Genomic DNA, 17,851 nt, shown 5'->3' on the forward strand with positions numbered 1-17,851 from the left:
CACGCGCCACCATGCTCAGCTAATTTTTTGTATTTTTAGTAGAGACGGGGTTTCACCGTGTTGACCAGGATGGTCTCGATCTCTTGACCTCGTGATCCACCCACCTCGGCCTCCCAAAGTAGATAATTTCATACTAATAAAGGGTTCCATTCTTCAAGGTCATATACAGTCCTACATCTTTATGTACCTAATAATAGAGTTTCATGTCTGACAGAAGTATAAGAAAAAATAGACAAATATACAATCATGATTGGAAATTTTAATATCCCTCCCTTAATAACTGATAAGAGGAAGTAGACAGAAAATGAGTAAAGACACAGCAGATTTGAATGACAGTGTCATGTAACTTGACCCAGTTGATGTTTAGAAAACATTATCTAACAGCAGAATATGGCCTTCTTTGCAAATATACACAGAACATTTATAGAGATCATGCGCTGTACACAAAATAAATCTCAGTAACCTATGTAACAAACCTGTACCATTGCACAGGTACCCCAGAACTTAAAGTATAATATATAAATTTAAAAAAAGAAAGAAAACTGGGAAGCAGTAGAGAAAATTAATAAAACAAAAAGCAGAGATTAATAAAATTGACTGTTTGCTGGCCAAACTGATCAAGAAAAAAAGGGAAGAAAATGCAAACTACCATAATCAAGAATGAAAGGAGCAATATCCCTACAGATTCTACTGATATTGAAAGAAAGGATAATAAAGAATATTATGAACACTTACGCCTAAAATGTTAACAATTTAAACAAAATGGACAAATTTCTTGTAGACAGAATCTATCAAAGCTCATTCAAGAGAAAATAGATACTCTGATAGTTTTTGAATTTGTAGTTAAAAACCTTTTACAAAGAAGACTCTAGGTCCAGATGGTTTCATTGGTGAATGATACCAAACATTTAAGACAGAAATAATGACAATTCTACCCAAACTCTTCTAGAAAATTGAAGAAGAGGGACGAGTTTTAACTAATTCTATGAGACTAGCCTTATCTTGTACTAAAACTAGAGAAAGGCCAATATTCTTCATGAATATACATGGAAAAGTTCTAAACAGAATTTTAGGAAACTGAATTGAGAAAAAGGATAATATGTCATAAATAACTAGAGCTTAGTTCAGGAATGCAAGGTCAATTTAACTTTTTAAATTCAATCAATATAATGATCATACTGACAAACTAAAAACTATATGATTATCTCAACAAATACAGAAAAAGCATTTAACAAAATTCAACATCTATTCTTGAAAACTCTCAGCAAACTCGGAATAGAAGGGACCCTTCCGTCTGATAAATTTTATGTACAAAAAGCTTAGAATGAATATTATAACTAATGGTGAAAAATTGAATGCTTTCTGTAAGATAAAGAACAAGTTATCAATGTCCACTCTTACCACTGCTAATTTAACATTGTACAGGTAGTTTTAGCCATTGCAGTAAGTCAGGAAAAATAAATAAAAGTCATTGTGATTGGAAAGAAAGAAGTAAAACTATCTTTGTTTACAGACGTCATGATTATCTATACAGAAAATCCAAATCTCTAAAACCCACTAGAACAAATAAGTATTTGGCAAATTCATGGAATACAGGATTAATATAAAAAGTAAATTATATTTCTGTCTAGTATAAATGAATATCAGAAATTGAACCTAAAAATCAATATTTACTATAATACAAAGTATTTAGGGATAGCTGTGACAAAGAATATGCAAGGCATATATACTTAAAACTACAAAAACATTCCTGAGGGAAATTAAAGAAGACCTAATAAAATGGAAGGATATGCTGGTTCATGATTTGAAGGATGCAATATTGTTAAGATGTCAGTTATGCACAAACTGAATGTAGATCTAAAATAATCCTGATAAAAATCACAGTAGTCCTTTTTGTAGAGATTGACAAAATAATATTAAATTTAAATGAAAATGCAAAGAACTAGAATGACCAAAACAACTTTGGGGGAAAAAAAAAAGATAGAGTACTAATACTACCTAATGTCAAAAGTACTAATACTTTTATTCAGCTGCAGTAATCAAGACAGTATAGTTTTGGTGTCAAGTTCCACAAACACATTTATAGAATAGAGAGTCCAGGAGTAGACCCACATGTACATGATGGAGAAGGGACAGTCTTCTCAACAAATATGTTGAAATAATGGGATATCCATAGACACAAGATGAACATCAATTCATAAATCATCCATATATAAAATTAACTCAGTCTGAATCATAGATACAAACATAAAACCTCACACTATAACACTTTCAGAAAAAAATTAGGAGAAAACTTTTGTGGTCTTGGGTTAGGCAAAGATTTTTAAATATGGCGCCAAAAACATGATCCATAGAATTACAAATGGATAAATTGCACTTTATTAAAATTAAAAACTCTGCTTTTAAAAAGAAAGGAAAGAGAAAAGACAAGCCACAGCCTGGAAGAAAATATTTGTAAATCATATATTCTATAAACACTAGTGCCCAGAATATTAAAAGAAATCTCAAAACTCAGAAAACAAATGACCTAATTTTTTAAATGAACAGAATATTAACAGCTAGAAATACAGAGTCAAATACATACAGAAAAAGATGTTCAACATTAGAGTCATTAGGGGAACACATTTAAAAGTATGATGGAATATAAGCACATGCATATTACAATAGCTAAAATTAAAGGTTGACAATATCAGGTGTAGTGAGAATATAGAAGACCTGGAATTCTCATACACTGATGGTGGGAAGGATAAATTGGTTGACCACTTTGACAAATAGTTTGGCAGTTTCCTTAAAAATTGCACATAGACCTAACCATGCAATGTAGTCATTTCATCCTTAGGTGTCTTTCCAAGATAAATAAAAGTATATGTCCATTTTTTTAAAGTATGCATGAAGAGTGTAGTAGCTTCATTTGCAGCATTCAAAAACTAGAAACAAGCCAAATATTCATCAATAAGTAAATAAACCACAATATATCCATGCAACAGAATGCTACTCAGAACAAGAAATATTAATGTATGCCTCAATGTGATAAATCTTAAAATATGCTGAGTGAAAGAAACCAGATAAAAAAGAATACATTAGATAAGATTCCATCTAATCTGCAAGAACACAAAATTATATTAGTGGTTTCCTCGGAAATGTTTGTTGCAATGGGGACCAGAGAATATAGGAGCTGGAGGAAACTTTTGTAGGTGTTGGTTATTTTTGTTATTTTGCTTGTGGCAATGGTGTCACTTGTGCATACATATACCCAATCTGATCAAACTGTACACTTTATTATTATTATTATTATTATTTGAGATGGGAGTTTCTCTCTTTTGTCCAGGCTGGAGTGAAGTGGCACAATCTTGGCTCACTGCAACCTCCACCTTCAGGTTCTATCAGTTCTCTTGCCTCAGCCTCCTGAGTAGGTAGGATTATAGGCACCTGCCACCATGCCTGGCTGATTTTTGTATTTTTAATAGAGATGGTGTTTTGCCATATTGGCCAGGCTGGTCTCAAACTCCTGACCTTGGGTGATCCACCTACCTGGGCCTCCCAAAGTGCTAGGATTACAGGTGTGAGCCACTGCGCCCAGCCCGTACACTTTAAATATGTGCCACATTTTGTATTTTACTCATATCTCAATATGGTTTTGTTATTTTTTTTTTTTTTTTCAAAATCCCTAGGTGATTCAAACATATAGACAAATTTGAGAATCACCACTCCAGTCCTTCAAGTCCCTGGCTTCACCCTGCAGAGGCAACCTCTTCTAGGCAGTTTCTTGTTCTGGAAACCGGAACATTCTGGAAATCCTATGCACATGCAGACATATATGAATACACATATCCCTTGTTCTAATTTCACAAATGGTAGCGTACTTTACACATCATCCTCTATTTTAACCTCCTTCACTTCCTGTGTCTTGAAAATTATTCCATATCTATTCATATGGAATGACCTCATTCTTTTTGATAGCTATGTGTTACTGCAGTGGATCTGGATCTTAATTATTTTGACCATATGAGGTGGTGCTTTATTCTTACTTTAAAACCATTTGGGAATAAAAATGTAACAAATAGTTGCAGAATTAATTTTTCTTTTAGGCATATCCTTAAATCTTCACAGTCATACTATACATTATGATAAAATACCTTCATCTATGTGGGTGTACAAGCTTTGTACAACACCAAACTTACTATGAATTAGGTAGTAATTTTTCACAGGTAACATTTGCATATTTATGTGAAATGTTGACAAGTGATAACATTTTGAAAAGTTATTATGACATTTTATTTGCTTTCCGTATTCCATCAATATGAAATGTGGTGTTTTGTCCTTCCTCATTCAACACTTATAAGTCCTCTTTTGTCCTTTGGTGGTCAGTTTGGCATTGGTCTTCGGGCCACAGCTATTCCAGAAATGTGCGCCATGCAGACTAATCTTCTATTAGTATGCACTTCACTGGCTTTTTTTTTTTTTTTAAGCAGAAGGTCAAATTGTCCAATGCCAAAATAATTTTTTATTTTTTAAAGTTAACCTCACTCTTTGGTTTATAGATTATGTTTCAGGAGGAAGACCATCTACAAAACAATGTACCAATTTACCTGGGGGCTGAAACACCTTGTTGACCATTTGTTTTCTTCATGGGTTTTTGTAATTTTCACTCTTACAGCAACAAGGATCTTAGTATTCATCATCCAAACTATCCATATTGTACTATAATCTATGAATTTGTTTGAGATCTTGGTGAATATTAGTCTTTCGATGACGAATGATAATTTGAAGTTTTGCCAACATTTCCTTGGTTGTTGGATCGGTGGAATTTGTATCAGCCGAGTATCTGTTTTGTATTCGTTAGCTGTTGAAATCAGTAAGAAGAATTGGCCAGGCACGGTGGCTCATGCCTGTAATCCCAGCACTTTGGGAGGCCGAGGCAGGTGGATCATGAGATTGAGATCGAGACCATCCTGGCCAACATGGTGAAACACCGTCTCTACTAAAAAATACAAAAATTAGCTGGGCATGGTGGCCTGCACGTGTAGTCCTAGCTACTCGGGAGGCTGAGGCAGGAGAATTGCTTGAACCCGGGAGGCGGAGGTTGCAATGAGCTGAGATCGCACCACTGCAGTCCAGCCTGGTGCCTGGCAATAGATCGAGACTCCGTTTCAAAAAAAAAAAAAGAAGAGTCATTGCAGCTTCTTGTAGTAAATTCATTCATTCATTATTTCTCACATCATAGAATTCCATATTCCTATGGTCAGCTTTCACAGTTCTTTGTTCACCCCTTTGTCCTTCATTTTATAGGATTTCAGGGGGTTGTCCTTATCCTAGTCAGTCATGTTTGCTTGCAGTCATGCACCTGAGGTCATGTATCTCAGGAGTCACTGTACTATAGAATAAATGTACATGTTTTGAATTTCATTTTTCCATGCCAGTGGCTGCATTTTGGCTGCGAAAATGGCTTTGCTGATTAGTGAGTTACCTCTAAGACCTCTCTCTATCTCTGAGTTCTTCACATTGTAGTTAACCTGTATGTCATTCTAACCTAGGGAAAGTGTGGAGAGCCTGATTCAAAAGCATTCCTATGCGCGCTCACCCATCCGTACCTATGGAGGAGAAGAGGATGTCTTGGGGGATGAGAGTCAGACAACCCCAAATCGAGGTAAGTCAGCTTCCAAGGCCATGGAATTGCTAGGAGCCAGAAAACCTAAAGGAGAATGGGGGCAGGTCATTGATGAGACGGCCAGTCCTCAGTGTACATGATGCTCAAAAAGGATTTCAGGAGCCTCCATGGGAAAGGACAGCCCCTGACACTGATCCTCACACATTTCATTATTTTGCCTTTGAGTCATAGGCTGTGATGCTGCCTGTAGGTTTCCTATGGTTTGGTTTTTTTAGTGAAAGAATATTGAGCCTTTGAGTCAGGGATCAGGAGTTACTTGTCCATGATTTAGTACATAAGAGCTATTGAACTTTGGGAGCAGTCCCCAAGTCCTGCTGAACCTCAGTTAAATAACCTGAAAATGAAGGAATATATCTGTTCCATCTGTGTCAGGAATAATTTGTTAGAATCAAAAACCAAATTAGAAAATACTTTTAAAAGAGGATTGTCCTAGCGGAGGATATTACACAGAGGCAGTGGCCCCAGTGGTGCCAGCAGGAACTGAGCAAAGTTTCTCTGTTGCCAAGGCTCAGACAGCAATCCCCTGCATCTGGGAAGAGTCCAGAGAAAAGAGCCCAGAAGTGCTCCATTCTGGGAACAGGAAAGTTCACATAGGGAGAGAGCCCCCTGTCATTGTTTTATGTCCTTGATATGAAAGTATATAATCTGTGAAATCATAGGACATTTCTTATAACTCAGTCCAAGTGAACCACTAGTATTACTGTTGATTCTTGAACAACACAGTGGTTAGGGGTACCATCTCCCATGTGGTCTAAAATGTACCTATAACTTTTGACTTCTAAAACATAACTGGTGATAGCTTACTGTTGATCAGAAGCCTTACCTATAACACAGTCAATTCATACATATTCTGTGTGTTACATGTATTATACTCTGTATTCTAATAATAAATCAAGCTAGAGAAAAAGTTATTAAGAAAATAATGAGAAAGGAAATATATTTACCATTCCTTAAGTGGAAGTGGATCATCATAAAGGTTGTCATCCTCATCTTCACATTGAGTAGGTAGAGGAAGAAGAGGAGGGGTTGGCTCGGAGGTTGAGGAGGCTGAAGAGGTGGAGACGGTGAAAGTGAGGCAAGAGGGTCAGGCACACTCAGTGCAAATTATATTGAAAAATACCTGCATGTAAGTGGACTTGTGCAGTTCTAACCCCTGTTGTTCAAGGGTCAACTGTATACTTTCAGAAAATTCAGTGTCAACTCTATTCTAAATTTCTGGATGCTGTGATGTAGGAAAACTTACTTTCTTAGATTTCACAGAAGTTTTGGAAACCAGACAGCTTGGTAGAGAGTTAGTACATTCAGCCTTCCTTATGACACTACAGAGTCAGAACAGATATGAGGTATTTGCAGCTCGTTTTAAGAGAATCAGGTCATTACTTGCAGGCAGGGTATTAATGTTTTGGCCACTCTGTGAGAGTGTGCAGGCTATCCAATGAGTTGTCTTTTTCCATTTAGTAAATTCTCCTTCCATGCAGGGTGTAAATATCATCTTCTTATCTAGGTAGATTTGCCTCGTGACAAATCTTATGTGTGTTTGTCCTTTTAAATTACAGATATATTAAATATTCTTCAATACAAATAGATCTTAACAGATAATTTAATTCTTGATCTGTACATTGACCCAGTGTTTACAATCTAATGAGTATTTTTCCTTACAGGGTCAGCCTTTACAACATCTGATAATTTGTCACTAAGTTCCTGGGTATCATCTTCTTCCAGTTTTCCTGGGTTTCAGCACCCACAGTCCCTGACTGCTCTTGGCACCAGCACAGCATCCATAGCAACACCCATTCCTCACCCCATCCAGGGTTCTCTGCCTCCATATAGCCGACTGGGAATGCCTCTGACCCCATCGGCCATTGCCAGCTCCATGCAAGGGAGTGGCCCCACATTCCCTTCATTCCACATGCCGCGATACCATCACTATTTTCAGCAGGGTCCCTATGCTGCCATTCAAGGACTGCGCCATTCCTCTGCTGTGATGACGCCATTTGTATGACTCTTCTAAAAATGGGAGAATCCAGATCCAGAATGCGCAAATGGGTATGGAAATATAGGACAGGGCTGGGTGGGTGGGATGGGGGTATTGGAGCAGGGGCTTTCCAGGAGACATGGGAACTATCAAAGAGGAGAGCTGGACTCACAATAAAACCTACCACTGAGGGAATGCACCATGGACCAGGATTCATCTGTCGGGGGACAGCTCCTGGGTTCAGGAGAGAATCCATGTAAAGTTCTCAGCCAGCTTGAAAGTTTTATAATACAAGGCTGATGAATCTTAAGGTGCATTATTCCTCATGGTTAAAATGCTGTGTTGATGCAGTAATGTATAAAATCATTGCGTATGAGGTTTCATTCTGCTTTTCACAGGATAAAAGACTCTTCAAAGAGGACATACTATATAGCATACTGACCATGATGACTAACTGAAGTCAATTTATCCCTGTAGAAAATTGGAGCCAGTAGAAAATATTTGTAGTGATGTAGCAGAAGCATGTTTAGTTTTCTTTTGTGTTAGTCTGCTGGGGAAGGAGCTGAGATAATGCTAATGCATCCTGTTTTGTGGATGAATACATGGTAATGACTTCACAAAGTTCTATTTGTAATATTGAAGGGCCAGTAACCAACAAGCTTGGTTTTCACAGTCTTCTTTCTTCCTTGTTCTCTTTATTGCAAATACTTGCCAGGGTTAGGATTAGGGCTAGAGTTATGGAGGAAAAATCTTCCATATACAGTTTTGAAGCAAGAGCCTCTCTATGTTACATGGTAAAACTGAAGTTTGATTTTTCTGGGCTGCATTCTAAACACTACTGACTAATTCACTGAGGAATACTCCAAAGCCTAGGTATGTTGTTATGTGAGGCTTGCTTTCACTTACAGCTGCAGCAGAAAGATGGTTGTTCAATTCCAAAAGGAGTTCTCTGCCATTGGTGCCAGAGGTCCCTTCACTTTCACTTCAGTTTTGGGAGACCTTATGGATGTTGAAATGCATCCAGACAAATTCTCATTTTCAGTAAATCTGCTTTGTTGCTACTGCCAGTGATTGACAGGGATTTAAGAATGACCATTCTAAACGCCGGGATGGCCATGACTTAACCTATACTCCTGAGTGGAAATGTGTCCATACATCTAATTTGGCCTTTTTTCTTACTGTGCTGCATTCAATGACTCCATTACCATTTTGCTAGGTCTGTAATATTAAACCACTTGTTAACGTAATGGCTCCTTAACTGAAATGTTGATAGTTCTTATAAGTAAACTAAAGCATTCTTTATTTTCAGCTTTTGCTATCTTCTTAAGCTTCTTTTAATGTTTATAATAGTAACAAATTATATTTTAGTTCTATATGACCTGTATATTGTTTTTGAACAACATATATATAAGCATTTATAGTCAGGGTAACACATCTGGCATTTTGCAACAGTTTATTTCCCTAATAACAGAGATTTAATGAAATTAATAGTTTTTCAACTTTAGATTTAATGCACTTCAACTACAGGATGTAACCTGTTCTCTTAGCAAATTTCTGCAAAACTCTAATTTAATTTTTGTATGTAATATTCATTTTACTCTTCTTGCTACAAAAGTATTGAATCTGTTAAAAGAGATGGGAACTATTTCTATTGACAGGAGAAGTGTATTTGGGAGGAAATGCAATATACTTATCACATCAGACTCCCAAGGGATTTTATTTGATGGTTTTAATGTTAGCCTCTTTCATATCACATGCCTTTCTTGGGCACTTTCAGCCTATGAAACAGGGCATCACGGCACAGCCTGTCTAGGTGATGCTGTTGTTGGATTTTGCACTTGCTAATGTCCACTATACTCCACAGTTTACTTACAGAAAAGCATGGGCTGTGTTAACAAATCATCTCACAATCCTACAGCAAACACTGTGGGCTAATTTTTAACTTGTTGCATGTTAGGCTGTAGTATCCACAGGTAGTTTGTTTTCAAACAAAGTACAGATGTGTATTTCTTTTAAAAAGCAGTTATGAGTAATGTTTAAACTATCCATAGAGCTAGGATAGGGGTTTAATATTTAATAGCTGGTCTGTTGCCAGCATTCCTTTGAATATAGAGTACTGCTGCTTAAAGCAGGAATAACAAAAAATGTTTTACACAATACTACTCAATAACCCTGATAAATTACTGGTCCACTAAGGTGAATCTGTGTCTGAATTTTCTTTTTAAAGAGGATGAAAAGATTGTTTTAACACATACTGTTTTGACATTTCTACCATCTGTGTGTCTCAAAGAGATTTGTGTGTTTTTGTTAAATATGGATTTACACTAGTATTTCCTGACTTTATAATTTTATTTTGTAATTAAGCAATACACGGCTACAAATAAGAATGTTTAGAGAAAACAAAGACTAGTCAGACCTAAAATTCTAAATTGGATATATATTTTTAAGTATTATTCAAAACAGAGAAAAGAAGCACAAGTGAAATAGAGCTTAACCTAATCAGAGTCACTTGAGCCGTGGAAACCAAGGGGTAGAAATTTTGCCTTCCTGGGCCTTTCTGAGGTATCCTGGTGGTTGATTCTTATTAAACCCTTGCGGGTTTAGTATTTAAAATTCCAAAGCCCATTCTAGCAAAATTAATTTCAAGAACTACATATTTAATGGGAAAGCCAATTGAATAATAAAGATCATGAATTATAATATATTTAGAATATAGTCAGGGTCTCCCCCAACCCCGAGTATATTACGGTGTCAAAAAGCTTGGCTAATGGGAAGTGCTACTAAAAAGAGGTCCTGCCAGATCTGCTTTATCTAATCCCAAGGAATTAGTTCAGAACTTAATAGGTTTTGCAATTGGGATTTGTTTTTAAAACATCAATAATTCTGAGTAGATTCAATTTTTTTTTTAAATTTAGTCAGTCTTCCTGTCTCCTCTGTCTACCCTTGACAATATATAGGTAAACATATTCAGCTTGTCTAATACATCACAGATTATTAGTTAACAAGGTCTAAATTAGTGAACTTCTACTGTATTGCTGGACCTTTTGAGTTAATAACAATGGTAACTTGTCCCAAGGCTTACCACCATTCCTAGTAGGTGGGGACAGAGTAAGAGATACTAAGAAGTTTCCTGGTCAGTCATCATCTAGTAAAGGCCCTGTGTAGGTCTATATTATAGTAGGGGTTACATTGACTTCTGGGGCATTCCAAGGTCTCCCCTCCTTATCCATGTCTCCATTATTTTGCTTCTCCAGCCAGAACAACACGCTTTCTTCTCCAGCTGCTCCCTCCCCACCAAAAAGGAAAAAGAAAACTCTTTAAAAGGCCGAGGAACAAATATTCTTAGACGTAAAGCATCCTCATCCCATGCTGCCTTTTTCAAAGAGATGTTAGTATATTTACCCCATTTCTGTATTTCACAATAGCTTTACAGGCTGTCCTGCATATATAAGCTGACTTATATTGAAAAAATCACTTTCAAGTAAAGAGGATGAAATGACTTTACACCCCATTAAATACTCGTCAAGCTTCTCCATGACTCAGTAACTAAAAAGTTCAAAAAATCCAGTTATGGAATGTGCAGAGTAACAAACTGCAAGAAAAACAACTTAATCTTCCAGTGACTAAGTAAGAAAAACTGTTGTCATTATTAAACTTGTAGTAAACTGATAATTAATACAAACAAAGCAGTACTCTACCCTAAATCTAGACAATGCACTGGACAGAACATAAGATTTTCAGCTTTCTCCTTTAAAGAGCTGTGCCTGGCTGGAGGATGGGTTTTATACAAGTTTTAATGTTATTTTAGAATGTACGGATTTGTTTTGTAAACACACATAGAGAAAGTTACAAACTTCTTAAATTTTAGAAAACCATCAAATCCTTTCGTTGCTACTTATATTCTATGCCAATTATAATATTCCAAGACTTATCTTTCTTCAGAATGCTTAAATATGGAAAGATTCATTTATAAATATTTGATAGGTAAATATTTCATATGTATTTTCTAGCTCTTTTTTCTCTGTCCTTCTCTCAAATAATTTCACTACCCTCTCCTTTTTAAATGAAGTATCTTGATAATAAGAAAACAAAATCATTTTTGTGAAATAATACATATGGACAAAAAATACAACTTGTATTTTACTTCTGGTTCATTAAAATATTATGTTTTGTTGGCTTTTTTCCTCCCTTATTTTCAGGAACATAAAAGAAGTTGTTTTATTTCCTACGGTATAAAATTGGATAAAGCCTCTTTAGTAGACACTATCACAGTTCTGTTGTTTGCTGTGTTCATTTGCTTATGAATTGCGTGAGAACAGTCACTGTAATGAAATGTGTGTGCTGGGGGTGGGGGAAGGGCATGGGAAATGTTTTATGAAAAAAAGAAGTTATAAGCCTAATACTATGAAGTAACATCTAATGCAGTTCTTTTTAAGTGCAATATATTTATTTCTGCTAGAAATGTATTATCAACCTTATGTAATATTTGAAGCATTACATATTATTTGTAAACAGCTTAAAATTATATATTACCCCAATTGTACATAAGTACAAATGTGTGGATATTAGTTTCTTTCATTAAAAATTGTGTTTTTTTAAAAATATATATGCACCCACTTACACCTTTCATTCTCTTACGCACTGTGTTTTATGATGTTTGGTACTTGTTTCCTTACCTGACAAAAAGGATTAGATAAGATTGTGGGTCATGACTGGCCACTCACAGGCTAGACACAGTGCGGGATTACTGCACAGTGTTTTGGGTTTGTCTTTAATATTTGAAAGCCTTTGGAAAAGACATTGCTCTCAAGTTCCCATCATTTTCCATTTTTCTGCACCCTGTCCCCTTCACTCGTTTATGCTACCCAGTGAACCCTCAGAATCACGATTTTGTACCTGTCTGTACTGAATTATACTGAAGACTCCATAAAACTTAAAACCTACTGTCTCTTATTTCAGCCATGAGTACTTGCATGTGCTGTAATGATATTACACAAAGCAGAATGACACAAAATAAGATTAACCAAATTATAAGTCTTAATCCTCCTTCCACATGACAGTCCTTCAAAATATTTGATGTTATCATACTTCCTGCTTTCAAAAGTCTACCTCAATTATCCTTAATTTTTTTGCGTGCATGCCTAACACTAACCTTTTAGAAATCTTTTATTTGGAAGAATTTCATGCTATGGAAAAGTTGCAAGAATAATTTAAAGAAACCCTGTGCACCCTTTACCCAGATTCACAATTGTTAACCTTTTGCCTCATTTACTGTATCGTGTGCATTTACGGTGAGTAGTGTGTGCATAAACACATAGGCATACAAATAGATGTGTAATATATACATATTTTTCTGAACCACTTGAGAGTAAATAGCATGTCATGCCCCATTATTTCTAAATAATTCCAAGTATATTTCCTAAAAACAAGAAGATTCCACAAAATAATCACAGTAGAGTTAGCAGTTTGATGAGATTTAACAATGATGCAATATGGTGATGTATCATCTGTATTCCAGATTTGTCAACTGACCCAGTAATGTTTTTCGTAGCATATTTTTTCTTTAGTACAGATCCACTTCAAGAGCACATATTGTATCTGGTCATCATGCTACTTTAGTCTCCTTAAATACAGTATAGCTCTTCAGCCTGTCTTTGTCTTACACGGCAAAAGGATTCCTATTGTATTAGAAATCATGAATTCATGCTGATGCCTCCAATTCCAATGCACTTCCACAGAGTCCTTTTTTCTTGCTTTTCCGCTTTCTATACCTGTATGGATATGGTAGAAGAAGGCTCAACAATAACCTCAACATATTTGTGTACCTAACTCTACCATACACCTAAAACTAATTTCAGATTGCTTCAGCAGTACCACTACACCACACAAACCTAAAAAGAAGTCAGCATTGTTTGCATTGTTTCCCTGATACTCAACTAAGAATACATAGCCAAACGACAAGTTCAGAAGTTACTTGATTAATTTATTTTTGTCCTCCTGGATGGTTATGTTACTCATGCACAACGCAAGTGGGTTTATTTGTTCAGTTTGCTTGAAGTTTTAATGGATCTTTTCCTTCCTATTTTTACTGATTTTTTTAAAAACAGAAAATGTTGTGCTTCCAACAAACTCATAGAACTAATAATTGATTATGGCAAGATTGAATTATAGCAAGGTTGGAGGATACAAGAGTAATACTTAAAAAGACAGTTGCTTTCCTATATACCAGCAATGAACAATTGGAATTTGAAATAAAAAGTTGTATCGTCACTTAAAAAAATAAGAAAAAATAGGTATAAATAAACAATATATTCACAAAGGCTATATGAGGAAAACTACAAAAATCAAAGAAGATCTAAATAAATGGAGAGATGGTCCATGTTCTTGGATAGTTAGACTCAATATTGTTAGGATGTCTGTCCTTCCCAACTTGATCTATAGATTCAATGTAAACACAACCAAAATCCCAGCCAGTTATTTGTGGCTAAGAACAAACCGATTCTAAAATTTATGTAGCAAGGCAAAAGACCCAGAATAGCCAACACAGTATTGAAGAAGAAAAACGAAGTCAGAGGACTGACACCACCCAACTTCAAAACTTACTACAAAACTATAGTAATAAAGAAGATATACAACACTAAATAAAGAAAATATACTTACTACAAAAATATAGTAATAAAGTGTGCTATTGGCAAGAGACAGAGAGCCTAGAACTAGGCCCACATAAATATAGTTAAATGACCTTTGACAATGGAATAATGGCAGTTCAGTGGAGAAATAATAATCTTTTCAATAAATGGTACCAGAACAACTGAATATCCACATGCAAAATCATAAATCTAAACACAGACCTTAAACCTTTTGCAAAAATTAACTTAAATGGATCATAGACTTAAACACAAAATGCAAAACTATAAAACTTCTAGAAAGTAACAGGAGAAAATCTAGGTAGCTTTGGTTTTTTAGGCACAATAACAAAAACCATTAACAAAAAATATTAACATCATGGATTGCATGAAAATTAAAAACTTATGTGAAAAACATTGTTAAGAGAATAAAATGACTAGCCACACTGGGAGAAAGTATTTGCAAAAACACATATCTGATAGAGGATTTGTATTTCAAATATACACAGAGGTCTTAAAACTCAACTCTAAGGAAAAAAAATTATGGGCAAAAGATCGCTCTGAACATATACTTAATCAAAGATATACAGATAGCAAATAAGTATATGAAAAGATGCTCAACATCACATGTGATTAGGGAGTTGCAAATTAAAACATGATCTACAACTACATACCTATTAGAAGAGGTAAAATTCAAAACACTGGCAACACTAATGCTGATGAGGATGTGGAGCAATAGGAACTCTCATTGCTTGTGGACTGCAAAGTGGTACAGCCATTTAAAAAGATAGTTTGCCAATTTCTTTCAAAGTGAACATAGTCTTATCATATGATCTAGCAAGTATGTTCCCAGGTATGTGCCCAAGTGAGTTGAAATTTTATGTCCACATAAAAATCTGCACATGACTGTTTACAGCAGCTTTAGTCATAATTGCCAGAACATAGAACTAAGATGTCCTTCAAAAGGTAATGGATGAACAGCCTGTGGTACATCTGTTATTCATACAATGGAATATTTTTCAGCAATAAAAAGAAATGCACTATCAAGCTGTGAAAAGACTTGGAGGAATCTCAAATACATATTGTTAGTTAAAAAAGGGCTATACACTGGATGGTTCTAATTATATGACATTCTGGAAAAGGCAAAATTACAGAGATAGGAAAATGATTGGTGGCTTCCATGGTTTGAGGGGAGGGAGTGAAGAATGAAGGGATGGCACAGAGGTGATATTTAGGCCAGGATAATAACTCTGTGATGCTACTATAATAGTAGATACATGAAATCATGCATTTGTCAAAACTCATACAACTGTGTGACTCAGAGCAAGCCATAATGTAAGCTATGGACTTTTTAGTTAATTCACCAATATTGGTTCATCAATTGTAACAGATACACTACAATAATGCAATATTTGGAAACTGAACAACTTGCTCCTGAATGATCATTGGATAAACAGCAAAATGAAGGCAGAAATAAAGATGTTCTTTGAAACCAATGAGAATGAAGACACAACATATCAGAATCTCTGGGATTTAAAACAGTGTCTAGAGGGAAATTTATAGCAATAAATGCCCACATGAGAAGTGAGGAAAGATCTAAAATCGAAACCCTATTGTCAAAATTAAAAGAGCTAGAGGAGCAAGATCAAACAAATTCAAAAGCTATCAGAAGACAAGAAATAACTAAGATCAGAGCAGAACTGAAGGAGATAAGAGACACAAAAAACACTTCAAAAATCAATAAATCTAGGAGCTGCTTTTTTAAAAGGATCAGCAAAATAGATAGACTGCTAGCCAGACTAATAAAAAGAAAAGAGAGAATTGAATAGATGCAATAAAAAATGATAGAGGGGACATCACCACCAATTCCACAGAAATACAAACTACCATCAGAGATTACTACAAACAACTCTATGCACATAAATGAGTAAACATGGAAGAAATGGATAAATTTCTGGACACTTGGACTCTCCTGAGCCTAAACCAGGAAGAAGTTGAAACCCTGAATAGACCAATAATAAGGGCTGAAATTGAGGCAGCAATTAATAGCTTACCAACCCAAAAAAGTCCAGGTCCAGACAGGTTCACAGCTGAATTCTATCCAACATACAAAGAAGAGCTGGTACCATAACTTCTGAAACTATTCCAAACAAAACAAAAAGGGGGAATCCTCCCTAACTCATTTTATGAGACCAACATCATCCTGATACCAAATCTGGCAGAGACACAACAAAAAAAGAAAACCTCAGGCCAATATCCATGATGAACATAGATGCAAAAATCTTCAATAAAATACTGGCAAGCCAAATGCAACAGCACATCAAAAAATCTATCCATCACTATCAAGTAGGTTTCATCCCAGGGATGCAAGGCTGGTTCAACATATGCAAATCTATAAATGTAATGGATTACATAAACAGAACCAAAGACAAAAAACCACATGATCATCTCAATAGATGCAGAGAAGGCCCTTGACAAATTCAACAGCCCTTTATGCTAAAACTCTCAATAAACTAGATCTCCACGGAACATATCTCAAAATAATAAAAGCTATTTACAACAAACCCACAGCCAACATCATACTGAAAGGGCAAAAACTGGAAGCATTGCCTTTGAAAACTGGCACTAGACAAGGATACCGTCTCACCATTCCTATTCAATATGGTATTGGAAGTTCTAGCCAGAGTAATCAGGCAAGAAAGAGAAATAAAGGGTATTCAATTAGGAAAATTGTCTCTATTTACAGATGGCATGATTGTATATTTAGAAGATACCATTGTCTCAGCCCAGAATCTCCTTAAGCTGATAAGCAACTTTAGCAAAATCTCGGGATACAAAATCAATGTGCAGAAATCACAAGGCTTCCTATACACCAATAACAGACAAACAGAGAGCAAAATCATGAAAGAACTCCCATTCAAAATTGCTACAAAGAGAATAAAATATCTAGATATACAACTAATAAAGGATGTGAAGGACCTCTTCAAGGAGAACTACAAACCACTGCTCAATGAAATAAGAGAAGACACAAACAGATGGAAAAATATTCCATGCTCGTGGTTAGGAAGAATCAATATCTTGAAAATGGCCATCCTGCCCTAAGTAATTTACAGATTCAATGCTATCTCCATCAAACTACCACTGACCTTTAAAGAACTGGAAAAAACCACTTTAAACTTCATATGGAACCAAAAAAGAGCCTGCATAGCCAAGACGATCCTAAGAAAAAAGAACAAAGCTGGAGGCATCACACTACCCTGACTTCAAACTATACTACAAGGTTACAGCATGTTACTGGTACCAAAACAGAGATAAAGACCAACAGAACAGAACAGAGGCCTCGGAGGCAATGCCACACATCTACAACCATCTGATCTTTGACAAACCTGACAAAAGCAATGGGGAAAGGATTCCTATTTTTTTTTAAGACAAAAATGGAGCTACAAGATTAAATACAGGATGTATTTCATGACTGAATTTATAGAAAAAGTCTTAGAGAGGTATAATGGAAGTAAATAAAATTACTAAATAAATATGAGATCCTAAGAATTTTGCCACCATCTTTTAGAATAACTAATGCTG

At 35.6% G+C, this 17,851-nt stretch overlaps 1 protein-coding gene across 1 annotated transcript in view; it reads left to right on the top strand.

Annotated features, from left to right (window-relative positions):
• TBX20 (T-box transcription factor 20) overlaps positions 1-11,325 on the top strand; it is a 55,771-nt gene extending 44,446 nt beyond the window's left edge. Inside the window, exons 7-8 of the mRNA XM_017502221.2 lie at positions 5,535-5,647; positions 7,330-11,325. Of these exons, the coding sequence (XP_017357710.1) occupies positions 5,535-5,647; positions 7,330-7,670 (454 nt within the window). The 3' untranslated portion in view covers positions 7,671-11,325. The remainder of the gene's footprint in view (positions 1-5,534; positions 5,648-7,329) is intronic.
• The last annotated feature ends 6,526 nt before the right edge of the window (positions 11,326-17,851 follow it).

The sequence above is a fragment of the Cebus imitator genome, unplaced genomic scaffold (genome assembly GCF_001604975.1).
Source record: "Cebus imitator isolate Cc_AM_T3 unplaced genomic scaffold, Cebus_imitator-1.0 Scaffold294, whole genome shotgun sequence".
In the NCBI taxonomy this organism is placed as follows: domain Eukaryota; kingdom Metazoa; phylum Chordata; class Mammalia; order Primates; family Cebidae; genus Cebus; species Cebus imitator.